This window comes from Plecotus auritus (assembly GCF_963455305.1).
Source record: "Plecotus auritus genome assembly, chromosome: 9".
NCBI lineage: Eukaryota > Metazoa > Chordata > Mammalia > Chiroptera > Vespertilionidae > Plecotus > Plecotus auritus.
Genome location: NC_137783.1, coordinates 44,442,692 through 44,459,143, shown reverse-complemented (window position 1 = coordinate 44,459,143; position 16,452 = coordinate 44,442,692). Strand labels below are relative to the sequence as shown.

Genomic DNA, 16,452 nt, shown 5'->3' with positions numbered 1-16,452 from the left:
TGTGTCATGGTGATTTTCATTTGCTATTTAATGCCCTTCCAAATCAGGAAAATATTGGAACTTTAGATTATTAGTATGAATTTTACCATTCTTTATATTGTACAATGCCAGTTTTAAATGCAAATGTCAGAGCATTTGACTCATACGGGATCATAAAATTATGCCGTTTGGATTTCGTGGCTTGTTTCCAGAGCGTCCTCAAGTGTCCAGAAGGAAACTCCAGCCAGATTCAGGAAGGTTGGAAGGAAGAAGACAGGAAGTACGGACGCTCACAAGTGCCTAGGGTACCCCCGATTCCCCACAATGAAGGGCACACGTGCACGTGCCCTCGGGCCTAACAGTTCCCACACATGTGAGACAACCCCACTTCACCCTGGCCAGGAGTAGGACCTGGTGAGGTCCAGCCAGGTATCCCAAGGATCTTTAAACCCCTGCCTCAGGATATGCTCAGTACCCGAGGCCAGGGTGAGCGAGAGGTTTCCTCCTGCCAAGATTCGGCCTCCAGCTGCCGCCTAGCAGACACTTTGGTGCTGCCCGCCCCCGGGCAAGGAGTACCAGGGGACAGCTGCCACCGTGGGCAAGACACCATGGGCACGTGTGCCGACTGACCCTCCCTGTGCCCAGGCCCCTTCCAGGGATAGAGGGCTGCAACAGTTGCAGGATAGGGGTGAAGAAGGGGAGCCCAGCATGTCCTTGGGGCCTGGGGGCAAGAGAGCTGGCTGCCGAGAACCCATCCCGGAAAGCTGGTGGGAGTCAGGACCTGGTGTATGAGCTGATACTCCATGACCTCGCTCTACTTATAAAACACAGATTCAAGGATAAAATTATTAAGACCGTTAGTCCACGCAGACCCAGGGAAAAGCCCCGAGACTGGAAATCTACCTTAGTAAGCGGAAGGCCGGGAAAGACCAAAGAAGGAGGCTGGCCACTCCAGTCTGGTAATTAACAGTTTATTAAGGGAAACTTATATACCAGGCATGTCTTTGGTGGCTGCAAGACTGAATGGATCCCAAAGAATTCTGGAGTGTCAAGCAGGGGAACAGTCACAGGTACTAGTTGATGAATGCTGCCGGGTACGGGGAATTGCCTGCACGGGCTTGACCAGGTCAGGACAACAACCTGTTCCAGGAACCAGCACATAACAGGAGGCAAGGGACAGATGCTGATTTACGTCAAAATGAACACCGGTTATGATGAAACAGCCCCCAGGGCGGTTTGCAGAAACCAACTGCTGTTCTAGCCCGGGTCCGGCTTGCAGGGAGTGGTCACGTCTTGGGACAGCCTCTCGCCACAGACTTTCACGGCGGCAGCACAGAACTTTCCGCCACAAGTGCCGGGCCCTTGTGAACCTGGGGCCCTGTGTGACTGTGCTGGTCACAGGCCCATGAAGCCAGCCTTGGGGAGAAGAGCTGAGGTCATTCTTCAGGTCACTTGGCATTTCTGAGCCTCAGTTTCTTTTTGCCAGACCTATCAGTTAACAAAGGAGAGACTCTATAAGGTTGTTTGGGGACAGAGCCTGGGAAACCAGCAGAACTCCAGGCCCTTGTGGGTGCTCACATGGTGGTTCTGCTGCTCTGTCTCCTCCATTCTCCTGCTGTCCACTGGCTTCCTCTGCTTCCTTAGGTTCCTCCCTGATATTTACTGAGCACCTACTGTGTGCCAGACATTGTGCAAAGCACTTTTCATACACGCAGTCTTCACAGCAGCCCTATGCTGTGATGATAACAATAGCACGTATGAATGCGTACTTTACTGGGCACCGAGCCAAATGCTTTTCCCGTGTTAACAGATGTAACCCTCCAACAACCCTATGAGACAGGTACTGCTAGTCCCTTTCTACAGGTGAGGAAACAGACCTAATGCGGTTAGATAACGGAGTGAACAAGTTGTAGGTGGCACAGTTGGGTGTGAACTCAGGCAGTGGGGGCCCCAGGTGCAGCACATTTAGGCCCTGCATTATGCCACCTCCCTTACCTCCCACCGTGGCTCTGGGTTTCTGCCCCTCATCCCTTCTCCTTGCCCCAGACCCTGTGGACACCCAGCTTCTCTGTAGAACACAGCACTTCAGCTTCAGCCTCCACCACCCCAGCCAGCCTTGGGCAGGTTCCCAGCAGAGGGACTCCCACCAGTCCCGCTCATCTCCTCACCCTGGTCCCTGAGGCTTGCTGGTCAGCTTTTGGAGTAGCTACTCTAGGAGCAGGTGCCCATCCTGTCCTATCCCATCAAGGCCTGGAGTGGAGGCCTAGTCTGAGGGAGGAGCCAGCACGTCCTGACTACCATCTAGGCCAGGGGTCCTCAAACTTTTAAAACAGGGGGCCAGTTCACTGTCCCTCAGATCGTTGGAGGGCCGGACTATAGTTTTTAAAAAAAACTATGAACAAATTCCTATGCGCACTGCGGGCCCGGGACGAGTCGGCTGCTAAGGCAGCGGCACCCAGCGGGCCGGATAAATGTCCTCGGCGGGCCGCATGTGGCCCGCGGGCTGTAGTTTGAGGACCCCTGATCTAGGCTTTGGAATGTCGGGAGAGCCCTCCATTCCAAAACCAAAAGCAGGGAGCCCAGCTGGAAATGACCCCCAGCCAGCGGTGGGAGTTACCCCTCCTCTTGCATAAACAAACATGGAATGGACACCATTAGTACCCTTTTGGCCTGGGGCGTCCTTGCTGCCTTCCAGGCCTGGGCAGCTGGCAGCAGTTCTAGGCTGCTTTCCTTCTCACCTTCCGTTCTCTTCCTCCCCCACATGGCAGAGCTCCACCTGGAAGGGAACTTCCTGCACCGCCTCCCCAACGAGGTCAGTGCCCTGCAGCACCTCAAGGCCATCGACCTGTCTCGGAACCAGTTCCACGACTTCCCTGAGCAGCTCACCACCCTGCCGGCGCTGGAGACCATCAATCTGGAGGAGAACGAGATTGTGGGTGAGTGGACACCGCCCCTCCCCGCCACCCCCGTCAGCACCGCCTTCCTCCAACTACCTTTCCTGAGTGAAGCTCACGGGCTCAAGGGGCACCAGGCATGGGGCTGTGGAGTCACATTTTCAGAGACCGGAGGGCAGTGCTGGGCTTTCTGGCCTGAGGTGGCTGAGCACAGGGCTCTGAACCCGAGAAGGGAACCATCAGGAGGCCTTGCCACCTGCCGGGGCTGGGTGGGGCACTTGCTGTCACCTGACAGGTAGAAGGCCTCAGCATTCCCCAGGGAGAGGCCTGCACTAGCTGGGCCACCCTTGGGCCACAAGCTGTCCCCCTGACAGCTCTCTGCCATCCGAGGCTGCCTCGAGACCCGTCAGCTCGGGACTTCTATACATTTACTCCTCCCTGAGTGCCTGGCTCACCCTTCCTGATCCCCACAGTGCTCTCTTCACCATTAGTACCCAGGGGCCACTAGGAAACAGGTTTGGAACACCCTCTATGCCTTCCCCCAGTCACCAATGCTGCCTGTCCCTGTCTCTGTCCAGAGTGCTGGAGAACAGCCCCCATGCTCTGAATCTCAGAGCTCAGCCTTGCAAGGACCTATTCAGGGTATAAGGCACTGAGAAACACAGACACGGGTCTGGACATGGATTTAGGCTTTGGGGAAATGTTCCTTTGTTCACCAGCTGGCATTTTGAAATTGAGCAGCTTGCTCTGTGCCAGGCACTGTGCTGGAGACAGAGATGGACAAACTGTCCTGTTCTCATGGGGCTTGTGGCATGGTCAGTCATACCCGCTGATATTCAGTGAGCATTTAACTGTGTTCTTGTTTAAACCTCCCCATAAGTTTATGAAGCAGATACTGTTACTCTCCCCAGGTGAGGAAACTGAGGCATGGGGAAGTTTAGTAACTTGGCCAAGGTCACAGCACCTGGGCATGGCACAAGGTCATGCCAACCCAAGCAGTCTTGCTTCAGAACCCCAGCTACTCAGGACAGTGCTTTGCATAAGGAGAGAATCTGTTTGAACATAGCCGTAGGGAGCTAGAAAGCCACAAGCCACATAACTGGTTGGAAGGAAACTTTCTCGGGGTGGAGGGGACAGCGTATGGTAGTGAGGCAGGACCTCCTAGGCCAGGTAGGCAATCAGCCCCGCTCCTGACAGCTCACCTTGTGCACCGGAGCAGGGGGACAGCGCCCCGGATGGAAGTACTGGAAGATCGGAGGTGCTCGAACTGGATGTACATTCACGTCATTCAGGGAGCTTTATAAAAACCCTGTGCCAAGACCACAGCCCCTGCCAATTAAATCAGAATCTCTGATGGTGGGTTTGGGGCTGGATGGTTTTTGAAACTCCCTAGATCCGTGGTCGGCAAACTGCGGCTCGCGAGCCACATGCGGCTCTTTGGCCCCTTGAGTGTGGCCCTTCCACAAAATACCACGGCCTGGGCGAGTCTATTTTGAAGAAGTGGCGTTAGAAGAAGTTTAAGTTTAAAAAATTTGGCTCTCAAAAGAAATTTCAATCGTTGTACTGTTGATATTTGGCTCTGTTGACTAATGAGTTTGCCGACCACTGCCCTAGATGATTCCAGTGTGCAGATGAGATGGAACCACCAAGTTGGGTCAGAACCTCCCACCAACAATCCCATTCTATCCCTGAAGAAGCTGTAACCTCCTTTTTCCTCCTCTTCCCAATGACTGTCTGGTGTGTGTGTGTGTGTGTGTGTGTGTGTGTGTGTGTGTGTGTGTGTGTGTGTGTGTCTGTCTGGTGTGTGTGTCTGGTGTGTGTGTGTGTGTGTGTGTGTGTGTGTGTGTGTGTGTGTCTACATCAGGAGAGCTCACAGCTGTCCCGGAGTAGGTCTGCCTCAGGCCAGCCTGTAGTGTGTGGGTTCTCGACTTTGTGTAGGAAAGATTTCACAACGTGAGTCCAGGTGAGTTTGAGAGTATGTTATGAAAGCTGGGGACAGACAGTGAAACGGAGGAAGGACTTAGGATAGAACAGTGGTCAGCAAACTGCGGCTTGCAAGCCACATGCGGCTCGCGAGCCGTGGTTTGCTGCTCTGTTGACTAATGAGTTTGCTGACCACTGACCTAGACTGTTGATTCCAATAATTACAGGCTGTTGTTGTTCCTTGTGATTAAGCCCCTATCCCAGTGGTCGGCAAACTCATTAGTCAACAGAGCAGCAAACCGCGGCTCGTGAGCCGCAGTTTGCCGACCACTGGGATAGGAGAAACAACAGAGGAGCCCTAGCTGGTCTGGCTCAGTGGATAGAGCTTCAGCCCTCAGACTGAAGGGTCGCCAGTTCGATTCTGGTCAAGGGCATCTACCTCGGTTGCAGGCTCAATCCCCAGCCCCTGTTGGGGTGCGTGCAGGAGGCAACCAATTGATGTCTCTCTCACATCAGTGTGTCTCTCTGTCGTCCCCTCCCTCCCACTCTCTCTAAAAATCAATGGAAAAAATATCCTCAGGTGAGGATTAACAACAACAAAAAAGAAACAAACAAACAAACAATAGGGGAGAGCCTACGTGGTGCTCTGCTCTGGCTCTCTGGAGACAGTATAGGACAGAAGTGAGCCACAGCGGGGCTGCGTTAGCTCCCTGGAAAGTCAGAGAAAAAGGCGGCCTTGGAGATAGGATCAGGGCATGAGCCTGGGTCGAGCTGCCGCTGCCCACTGCTCCCTGGGTCGCAAGTCTCTTGGGGAGCCTTAGAGTTTAGGAAGAAATAAAATGTTCTTGCCCAGGAAGGAGCATGGGCATGCCCTAGAGTGACCTGCACCGAGTCTTTGTCTTAAGGGATTTTCATCTTTTATTTTTCTGCTGGCGAGAATCTTAGGGGAGGTTTACAGCAGAATATTCATCAGCTTTCAAGATGAGTTTTTTAATATGGCTGATGCATCAAAATGAGCGCATCAGGGAGTTTTGGATTGCTCTTTGGTCCGTTTTGCTGTTTTACTGTTATCGTAGGTCTGTCTGGCTTTAATGTGGTTTTTGTTATTTGTTCCCCAACTTCATCTGTCCTTGGGTTTAGCTGGCACACGTGGCGTTAACTGGGTCTTTGTTCTCCGTTTTCGCAGGCCAGGGTGATTTAAGCTCTGCGTTCCCTGGTCAGGGAGGAGGGCATGAACCATTTGCTCTCAAGTGTTCTTGGTTGGGGAAGATAAGGTCTTGGTATTCACAAACTGGCTGCAAGCTGCCCAGACGGTTTGGCCTTGTCTAATTTTCTTGTTTCAGTTTCCCCATTCACTTGTCCAGGGATTTTCCTAGATTCTTACTGTCCTGCCACATGTGGATTTACCTCCCTCCCTCAGGGTTCCTCTTTCCACTGGCCCCTGGGCCCAGTGACCACAAATCCCCTCTCCTGGTTCTCCTGTAGCACAGCCTGCTCACCTGGCATCTTCAGAAGGAGCTTTATCAGTAAGTCACAGGCAGTGGAAGCAGAGCCATAGTAAGTGGGCTAGTTCCCAAAGGCACATTTATGCCCAAGAACCTTGGTGTGAGTGGAGAGGAGCTGGCCTGCGCTCCAGGACCGTGTACTCGGGAGTCTGCAGTCCTGCCTGGTGGGCGGCAGCTTGGCTCACCAGTGGGGAGCTGGAGGCACTTGCTCAGGTTCAGTGACCTCGCCTTCAACTCATTTTGTTTCCCCAAATCCGGTTTCTCTGGCAAGGCCCTCTCTAACTCATTCCCACCTGGTGGTTATTTGGGAGCTATTCTTTTTTTTTTTTTTTTTAGAGAGAGAGAATTTTTTTAAAAAAAATATTTTTATTGATTTTATTTTTATTGATTTCAGAGAAAAAGGGAGAGAGAAATAGAATCAATAATGAGAGAGAATTATTGATCAGCTGCCTCCTGCATGCCCCCTACTAGGGATCGAGCCCACAACCTGGCCATGTGCCCTTGAACAGAATCGAACCCAGGACCCTTCAGTCTGCAGGCCGATGCTCTATCCACTGAGCCAAACCAACTAGGGCTAGGAGCTTTTCTTCTTACTTTCCCACTTGTAAGGGAGGTCTTCTTTCTCAGACAATGATCTTAAATGAGCAGAAAGAGTGGTAAAGTTGGGATCGGCTCCTACTGGCTACCAGTAAATCTGGAACAATTGGAGCACCAAGATAATTAAATACAATAATGAATTGTAAGAAACAGGTGTCCATATTGGTAATAAATGGGTAGATGGGAGAGAAGGGAAGGCCCTTGCTTAGAGTAATGCTGGAGTTGGAAAATCCTAATTTTGTAACCAACATGCAGAGCTGAGCAGGCAGGAATCCGCCATGGATGTTGAATCTAGGGGCAATGGATGCTAAATGTGGGTGAGGAGCAAGATATCTGCGTGCTCTTAAAGACTGTCTCCACATTTTGTTTCTTCATTCATCTGTTGGGGACACTTGGCTACTGTGAATAGTCCTGCTGTGTACATTTGTGACTGAGTATTTGAGGACCTGTTTGCAGTTCTCTCAGTTCTACCCATGAGTGGAATTGCTGGGATAAATGGAAGTCCGATGTTCAACTTTATTTTTAGGATGCTTTTCTGCATGTCGTTGTGGTGCCCTGGGAGGCCCTGATGGCCCCTCATGCAGGGCTGGGCGCCAGGAGCCCATGTGCGGTGGGTGATGGAGAGCCGCTCCCACCGAGTGTCAGCGTCTTCCTGTTCCATCATCTTTCTTGGCTCCAGCCCCCTAATCTATCCCTCTCTCCCCAACAGATGTGCCCGTGGAGAAGCTTGCTGCCATGCCTGCCTTGCGCAGCATCAATCTCCGCTTCAACCCGCTGAACGCCGAGGTGCGCGTCATCGCCCCGCCACTCATCAAGTTTGACATGCTCATGTCTCCAGAGGGCACGCGGGCCCCCCCACCTTAGGCCTCCCTCCTTATGCCCACCCAGAAGGGACAGAAGCCAGTTGGCCTGGCACCCTGAGGGGAGGGATCCCCAAGGGCCTGTGGACGGCCAAGCTTGGAGGGCTGGGGATGGGTGGGCCCAACAGCGCGTGGGAGGGGGTGCAGCGGTCCAGGATAGATAGCTTAGAACTGTAGAGGGTCCTGGAATGCCCAGAAGAGGAGGCGAGGTGGGGGCTAGAGCCAGGACTCTAGGCATTCATAGCCTCTGTGCAAACTTGGGGAGGCCCCCACCCTCTCCCAGACTTATAATTTCGGGAAAGGGCTAGTGGCAGTGGATCTCTGCCTCCGTGGAGGCCTTTTAGGGAACACAAGCCTCCATGTCTTCGAATCCTCGGTATCTTCTGAGCTCGCAGCTGAGCATCGCTGAGCATTTCCTGGGCCCCTGTGGGTTGAGGCCTTGCTTCTAGTGCTGAGAGCCAGTCGCTGCCCTGAGATGAACAGAAGACAACCTGCATCTATTTATTGCTTCCTGAGAACCAACCCTTCTCCGTGCCCCATCCTGAGCCCTGTGGATCCCTGGATTGGCAGGAGCCTGAACCGGAAGTTGTGGGAAAGCTGCGGAGAGAGTGCGGACGCTGCAGCAGGGCTGATGATGTTTACATAGAAGCCCCAGGGCCATCAGGCAGGGAAACTGGGGAGCAGATCAAGTTGGCTCCATCCTTCCTCATGATTAAGACATTGCTGGAGTGACCAGCTGTGCCTGGCACCACCCCTTGAGCTATAGGAGAATGTCCCAGAGAGAAAGAAAGCCATTGGCTGCCTTGTCATTGGTTCACCTGGAGGCAGGCGGCACTATGGACCATTGGATTGCAGCTGGCCAGCCCCCGGTCACCACTCAGAGCCCTGATAACCTCATCATTTCTAGACCCTGCACCTGGAGCCTGGCCAGGCAATAGGGTGACCTGCCATCCATGTTTCTTGGGGCTTTGAGTGCTCACACGGGGACAGGACCGGCACACAGGGACAACCAGTGGCTCCACCATGTGAGGGCCTGGGCTCTGGCTTCCTGTGACAATACCTGTGGTGTGGAGAACCCCTGACCTCTTGATCCTGCAGGTATCTACCTCCCACCTCATCTGTGGAGCAAGCAGATCAGAGCCCACCTGGTCTGGACTTTTATCGGAGTCTGTGGGAGATGCCTGAGTCCCCAGGACTTGGGGCAAACCAGGCCACCCAAATCCTACTTCCGTGGGCCAGTGGCCACCCTGCCACACTCAGAGCACTGACCCTTTCTCAGAATGTTCCCATTCCCTTCCTCATCTCCTTCCTCTTCCCCAGCCTGGAGGCTGCCCTCCCCAGGCCTCCTGTCTCTTGGCAAGAAGCTGACAGGTTGGGAGATTGTAGGCCTGTCACCAAGCACTCAAGGACTCAGCGTCCCAGGAGATGCCTGTTCACTCTGCTCATCTCCCAGGCCTGGTGGGTCAAGCTCTGGGAAAAGGGTTTTCAGGGTGAGGAGGCCAGATAAGATCTCCAGGGCTACGAGTTCAGCGTTCAGCCGTTCAGCCGGGGACAAGTGAGGGCTGCAGTCTAGCCCAGCCTGGCCGGGCCCCACTCACCATGTTCTGGAGTGGGGTTTCTCCTTGTTGAAGAAGGAGTGCATTTTCCTGATATGCAAAAAGGCAGTGTATGGCCAGAGCCTGCAACTCAGTGTGGTCTGCATCAGTACCTATGGGAGCTTGTTAGAGACAAGGACCCCAGGCCTAATCCCGGACCTCTGGGATCAGAGCCGGCACTCCAGATGCCCAGGGATTCCTACAAGCACTTTACTGTTTAAGAAGCATGGCCTGGGGATGGCCTGGGAGTGAAAGGTGGAATTTCTCAGCTTTCCCCAACACCAAGTCTGTGCCCATCCCCCTCCCTAAAGCAGCCCTTCACTCCCACCCGGGGCCTCAGATCTTTTCAGAGTCTGTGTGAAGGGAGTGACCTGGAGTCCCCAGGAGATAAGGGTTGGATTTGCCCGGCCTTCTGGCCTCCCTTTCTGGTTCACCCTGAAGCCAAGCTGCTCCTTCCCCAGGTCCTCATCTCAGGCCTTTCAGAGGGGTTGTTTCTGGAAGCTGCATCCTACCCTGCTTGGAGAGCGTGCCCTGACCTCTCTGGGAAAGCTGGGCAGCAGAGAAGCCCCAGATCAGAGCACAGTGTGAGCCCTTAGCTTCAGTCTGCAATAAAGAATGCATTGGTTTCACCTGCCTGGTTGGTGTTTGATTCATTCTCACCACACAGGCCCCATAGCCTGGGTGTCAAACCTGCCCACCTGAGAAGAGGAGGGGCTGCCCTTCTGGTTGAAAGCTAGGCTGAGGTGATACCTAATAGAGTCACAGAGGGGCCCAGGTGCAGCCAGCAGGAATTGACGCATGCCCTAAAGCTGTGCTGCTGCAGAGCAGCTAATCATCAGCCCTGGGGAGACTCACATACCTGGGGAGACCCATATACCTGGGGGCGGATAAAGGAACCCGTTGTCCCCCAATTTTTCCCTTACTGATGCCAGAAATTACACCCTTAGCAATTCATCCCTCAGGGTCCATGTTCTCAGGAGTCTGAACCAGCAGCACTGACACCAGGTAGCTGGTAAGACATGCGAAGTCCCAGCCCAGATCCCCAGAGCAGACAGGCGGACCCAGCGCTCCAGGTGTCCTGGTGCAAGTTAGAAAGCGCTCATGGGTTCAAGGTCAATCAGTTTTTTTTCTAAATCTGAAAAGCCAACCTTTCAGAGTTTGCCTGGAGTTTTAGGCCAGACACTCCATTATTTTCATTTAACAGACCCATAGCGCAGGGGTACCTAGAGTGTCTGAGCACGTTAGAATCACTCATTTAATCCCTGTAACAACCCTTCCAGCTCTGTGAGTGGAAACACCCCTCCCCTTCTCTGGCCCCGTTTTCTGCCTGTGAAGTGAAGGGGATGCACAGGGACAACCTGGCCAAGGTCCGCCATTAGCTGGCTGCCCCAGAGAGCTGCCCACTTTCCTCAAGCGGCTTCAACACCTTCCCAAAGACATGTTCTTCCTAACACTGTGGAGGCCGATCTGAACTCCACCCTGAGCTAGAAGCCCTCCTCATCGCATGCCCCCACCCCTCCCCTGGCCAGAGCTGCAGCTCCTCAGGGTGCCCCAGCCCCAGAGAAAGAAATGCCTTGGGTTCTCTAAAGCAGGGGTGGGGAACCTTCTTTCGGCCAAGGGCCATTTGAATATTTATGACATTGTTCTCAGGCCATACAAAATGATCAACCTAAAACTTAGCCTGCTATAATTGGTCAAACATTTAATTAACTCACCCCTAATGCCTTGGCAGGGCCAGACCAAATGATTTGGAGGGCCAGACGTTCCCCACCCCTGCTCTAGAGGAAAAGGTAAACTGTCAGAGTGAGAACGTTCTGGTCCAAACCTCTCCCATTTTACAGATGGTTGGAGTGACCTGCCTGAAGACATGCAGGGAGCTCCTGGCAGAGCCCACACAAATGCCCAGGCTTCCTGGCTCCTGCTCCAGGGCCCTCGGTGAGTCTCGGTGATTGGAGCTTATCTGCTTAACGCTCCTGGCCTCTCCTTGACCTGCTGCCCTACTTGTTCCCTGGGTGTGTCAGCCATTAGAACCCTCCCCTGCAGATAACAGCACTGATCGCCTTCCTTGGGGAGAGCTCTAATGACCATTTCAAAGCACTTTGCAGGCAGTGTTCAGCAGAGGCTGGCTGAAGAAGGGAGGGGAACCGCCTCGCAAGGACTCTACCCTGGTCTAGACATTAGCCTCTCTGCAGCCCCCTTGGCCTCGCTCTTCAAGGGGACAGCCCCGCCTCTCCTACCCCTCCATCACCAAAGAAATGCTGAGAATTCTGCTGGGCATCTGCTTTCCAGAGACCATATTGCCACCAGGCTGAGGGCCCCTTACATTTCCCTGTGGCTTCTGAGCCTTTTCTAAATGGTGGCTATGCCAGTGGCCTTCCTCGCCTCGCATGCATTTTCAGCCAGGGAGAGAGAGGCTGGGTCTCCCCTCCAAGATGCTTGGCTTTCCCACCACCAGCTTCATGCCAGTCCTCTCGGGCACCTGCCACTCTCTCAGACATCTCAGAACACAGTTCCAACTCTGCTTAGAGGAGTTCATGTGAAAGGCATCATGCATCCCTAAGCCACAGCTGTGGGGAGTGGGGTGGGGGGTGGGATGGAGAGCAGTTCCCCTAAAGGTAAGAGGCCAGGCCAAGGGCTTGCCGGAATGGGCAGAGCAGGAAACCCTGGAGGGCATGGAAAGGGTGGGGCTCTTCAGCAAGGACAGGGATTGCTCTGTGCCCTGGGTGACAGCACCCATTGTTTCTCAGATGCTCCCAGAAGACCAAGAACCTCGAGAACAGAGTCAGGTGGAGGCTAGCAGGGCCTATCTACAAGGAGTCCAGAGGAGTGTCCTCTCTTCCCCACTGTCCAGCTGTGCAATGTTGGGTGAGGCATTAGCCTCAGTGGCTTCACTACCGAATAGGAGTAGTGGTTTCCTATTTGTCTGAAAGGCTCTGGATCTGAGATTCAGGACTGGGAAGGGCCCAGCCTCCAGTTCCTTCAGTTCAGGTGAACTTGGAAGAAGGTATGATCTGAAACAGCATTAGGGTGCCTCAGGACTTCTGGGAACCCTGTTGGGGGAAGGAGGGGAGTGAGAGGAGGCACTTTAAAAAACCTGCATGGGAAGATCTTTACCCATTCTATATGTTTGGCCTTTATCCATAACTTTGGGATATCATTGGCACTTAACTTTTAATCCTCACTGCAGCCTTGAGGGTATGATTGTAAATCCCACTGTGCAGATGGGAAACACAGAAGGCTTAAGTGACTCACCCTGCATCACACAGATAATAAATGGTGGAGGAAGGATTCATTCCCAGGTCTCTCTCTCCATGGCACTGCCCTGCCTGCCCCTCAAAGCTTGGACCCACTGAGTTTGTTTTGTATGGTGCCACATGTAGCTGGTTCCGATGGTAGAAGAAATTTGTCTGTAGTAGAGGAGGCAGAAGAAAGAGTGGCTCTGTGATCCAGAACTATTCAAATTAAAAAGATGGGACGTGGGGGAATTTGCCACAAGCTTAAGTTAATGCCCTAGAATAATGTGGCTGCTAAAGAAAAAAGAGAGGGGAAAGGAAAGAGAAAGTGAGACTATCTTATTCAAAGCCTAGTATCCAAATAAATACAGCTCAGATTTGTTGTGCACCTACTATGTGCCAGGTACTTTTGTAAGTGTGTTACTACATGGTAGGTGCTGTTATTATCCCTATGTTGTAGAACAGAGGAAACTGAGGCGCAAAGAGGTTATTTATATAACTTGCTCATCGTCACACATGCAGTAAATGGCAGTGCTGGGCTGTACAGACTTTACAGCAGTGCCCTGAACTCTGCACTGGTCCAGAGGGCTTGATATGACCTGTCACCGTTCTGGGTCCTGACTATCAGAAGGACTTTAGAAGAACCGTGAGTACTTCCACAAGAAGGTGGACTCAGTACAGTAATAATATGAGTAAATAACATTTACTGGGCATTTACTATGTGCCAGACACTATTCCAAGTGCTGGACATAGAGTAACTCTTTTAATCTTCACAAACAATTCTGGGAGATAGGTACTATTGTTATCCCCATTTTACAGATGAAATGGAGGCAAGTCACAGGAAGAAAAAAGCCCAAAGAAACTCGGGGTCTGACCTTCAGAAGGGCAGGTTTGAGAGGGCACCTTCCCTCCAGCTCTCTGAAGGACTGTCCTGGCGTAAGAGAGAGTAGTTTGAGGGCAGGAGTACCCACTGCTGGGCATTAGGGTTAGGGTTAGGGTTAGGGTTAGGGTTAGGGTTAGGGTTAGACTTGGTGACCCTAACCCAGGCCAGGGTTAGACTCGGTGACCTCTAAGGCCCTTCTAGCTCTGTGACTCTGCCAGGCACTCAGGGCAGAGGAGGAGCTGGAGGGAGAAGGAGACTAGGAAGGGGCCTGATGTCCCTGTTTCCCCAGGGCCCCCCTGAAATAGCCCCCTGACCCCCAGTGAAGGAAAGAATGGTCCATTCACTCTTTCATCTGCCTGGAACCTGAGACCTCAATCCATGTGACAAAAGTCTGTGGTGGTGGCTGTTGGGTGCCTGACGGCGGAATGGTCGGAGGAAGTTGGTCCCCATCTAGCTTAAGGCACCATTTGTTGAACACCTATGTGCTGAACAGACACTGACATCATCTCCTCTACACCTCTCAAAACCACTTAACTAACACAAGCTGCAAGTAAGACACTTGCTCCAGGATAAGCATCTGGTGAGCGCCTGGGCGGATCAATTCCAGAGTCAGAGGTCAGCTACCCAACGTTGTCCCCACTCTCCTCAGAGCTCAGAGCTGATGGGGTGCCTCAGCTCCCTCCCTTAGCCCTCCTGTGTGTTCACATCGCCTCTCATCCCCTTCTCAGGAGGGCCTGGAGGCCTGGACACCAGGCTGGGTGATGGTGAGGGGGGGAGGGGGAGGAGGAGGGGTAAGGGGTGAGGTGGGGTGGGAGGTGTCAGGCTGGGGTATGATGATAAAGAGTGGGATCTGGAGCTGGGATGTGGGGCATGAGAGGGGTGTACAGTTATTGGAAGACGCTGCCCGGACTTCTGTGGACAGGGGTGTGTGTCCCCACTTTAATGCTGTGATCATCTCTGCTGAAGAAGCCCCATCACTTGGCTGGGTGAGGTGGGCAGGGGGGTACTACAGTGGGCACAGGTGTGCAGGGTGTCATGGCAAGGATGCCCAGCGGGCCCCCTCCCTCCCCAGCGATGGCAGATGGCAGAGCCCTGGGAGCAGAAGCACTCCCTCAGCCCTGGCCCCTGGCAGGCTGAGTCCGTCCGTGAGTGGAGTGACACCTGGCAAAGGGCTGGGGCTGTGAGCACACGCTCCTTGCCCACCTCCGTCTCCAGGACCCCACTCAGTGGCAGGGGAGCAGACCCAGGGAGCCAGCTATGGGATACCTGTCAGCTGGGAGCCCCCCACCCTTCCACCTCCCTCCACTGGAGACTGGCCTCACAAACAAATGTGCAGAAGAATCTGGAAGATTGGTAGGATGTGTAAAAAAAGTGTTAGCAAAGCACCAAGCCCCAGTGGCTGGAAGCTGGGGAAACGGGCAAAGACAGAGTCTCCGTAAAGGAGACCAAGAAGGAATCTGCTCAGGGATTGGGGTGTGTGGTGTAACCTTCACTCACAAAGGCAGGCAGGCAGGGCAGAGCACAGGCCATATTACTTCCAATGCTGGAATAAAGGGCTTAAGGCGGAAATGGAAACCCAAAATAAGTGATAAGAAGGCACCAAGCCACAAACTGCAGCCCAGATAAATGCATCTCAGGGACCTGGAGGCGTGTGCAGATGTAATCATGGCCTGAAAGGAAATGACAGAGAATGAAGTGCCAGAAAACTGAAGATGGGAAAATGTCCTGGTTTCCAAAAAGGATGGGAAGATAGCTTTTTAAAACAACTCTGAGCTCCTAAGATGAATATTGACCTCTATTAAAGTTCCAGGATAAATGATCAAACACATAGGAGACAATAAAGCAATCACGCATCTCAACATTTCCTCAGAGGACATCCTGTGACTTGCAAAGGTATGAACTAGAGCATTTCAGCACAGTGCGAAACTGGAAACCATCTAGATGTCCACAAATCAAGTAAATCAAAGATCACACACACCTCTAACTGCATACTATGCAGACATTAAGAACTGTGTCTAGGATTTTATTTACTTGTATGAAAATATGTTCACTGCCTACTGTGAGTAATCAAAAAGAGCAGGTTTTAGAACACATGTCATATGATCCCGTTTAGGCAAAATTACATGGGCTTATTATTGTTTATGTAGGTAAAATACATGCAGAGATAGTCACTGACATCTGTGTTTGGATTCTTCTGCTTCTGAAAGCATACCCTAAGACCAGGACTTGGGTACAAGGAGTTGATTGGGGAGGAAATGCGTGGAAGCAGAAGTCAGGAGAGTGAGATGGGCAAGGGAGAAAGGAAAGAAACCGGGGCATTATTGAGCTGGGTTAGCTGTAGGCAACTAGGGATTCTACCCCTCTGGGGACCCTCTGAGAAAAATGCAGCCGAGATTTGCCCCAGGAGGTGGGGAGCTGACTGCTGTTTGCCCCTCGCCATTGGTTGAAGGTTGCTCCTCTCCTGCGCTGTTAGGTGATGCCTGTTCATGGCTTCAAGGAAAGCAAAGCAGAGAGCGCCCTGGGTGCAGGCGTGACGGCAGGCGTGACAGCAGGCTGGCTGCATGCACAGGAACTGTCCACCCCACTAGAACCTTTGGGCTGGGAAGCATCACAAATGCATTGGCCACGGGGACTGTTTTAGAATGAGCACATCCTATATAATAAAAGGCTAATATGCAAATCGACCAAACAGTGGAATGACCGGTTGCTATGACACACACTGACCCAGGAGGCAGGTGCTCCACAGCAGCACTAAGGATGTCTGACAGAGGGTGCAGGCCGGGCTGAGGGACCACCCCCTCCGAGTGGATGATTTTCGTGCACTGGGCCCCTAGTTGATAATATTATGACATACTGTAATTGTTAATTTTGTTAGGTGTGATAAAGATACTGTGGTTATGGGTGTGTTGGTCCTATTTTTTAGAGATACAAGCTGAAATATTTATGGATAAAAATAAGCCATGTGATGATTCACTTCAAAATA

At 52.6% G+C, this 16,452-nt stretch overlaps 1 protein-coding gene across 6 annotated transcripts in view; it reads left to right on the top strand.

Moving 5' to 3' along the window:
- Positions 1 to 12,644, top strand: part of LRRC20 (leucine rich repeat containing 20) — a 51,809-nt gene extending 39,165 nt beyond the window's left edge. For 2 of the 6 annotated variants that reach the window (XM_080688661.1, XM_080688663.1), the window contains exons 4-6: positions 2,748 to 2,915; positions 7,608 to 7,684; positions 9,815 to 9,981. In XM_080688661.1, coding sequence (XP_080544787.1) covers positions 2,748 to 2,915; positions 7,608 to 7,684; positions 9,815 to 9,949 — 380 coding nt within the window. In that variant the 3' untranslated portion in view covers positions 9,950 to 9,981. Of the gene's footprint in view, positions 1 to 2,747; positions 2,916 to 7,607; positions 9,982 to 11,194; positions 11,289 to 12,100 lie in introns of those variants that run through there. The other 4 variants (XM_080688659.1, XM_080688660.1, XM_080688662.1 and 1 more) reach the window with 4 other exon arrangements.
- Positions 12,645 to 16,452: the final 3,808 nt, after the last annotated feature.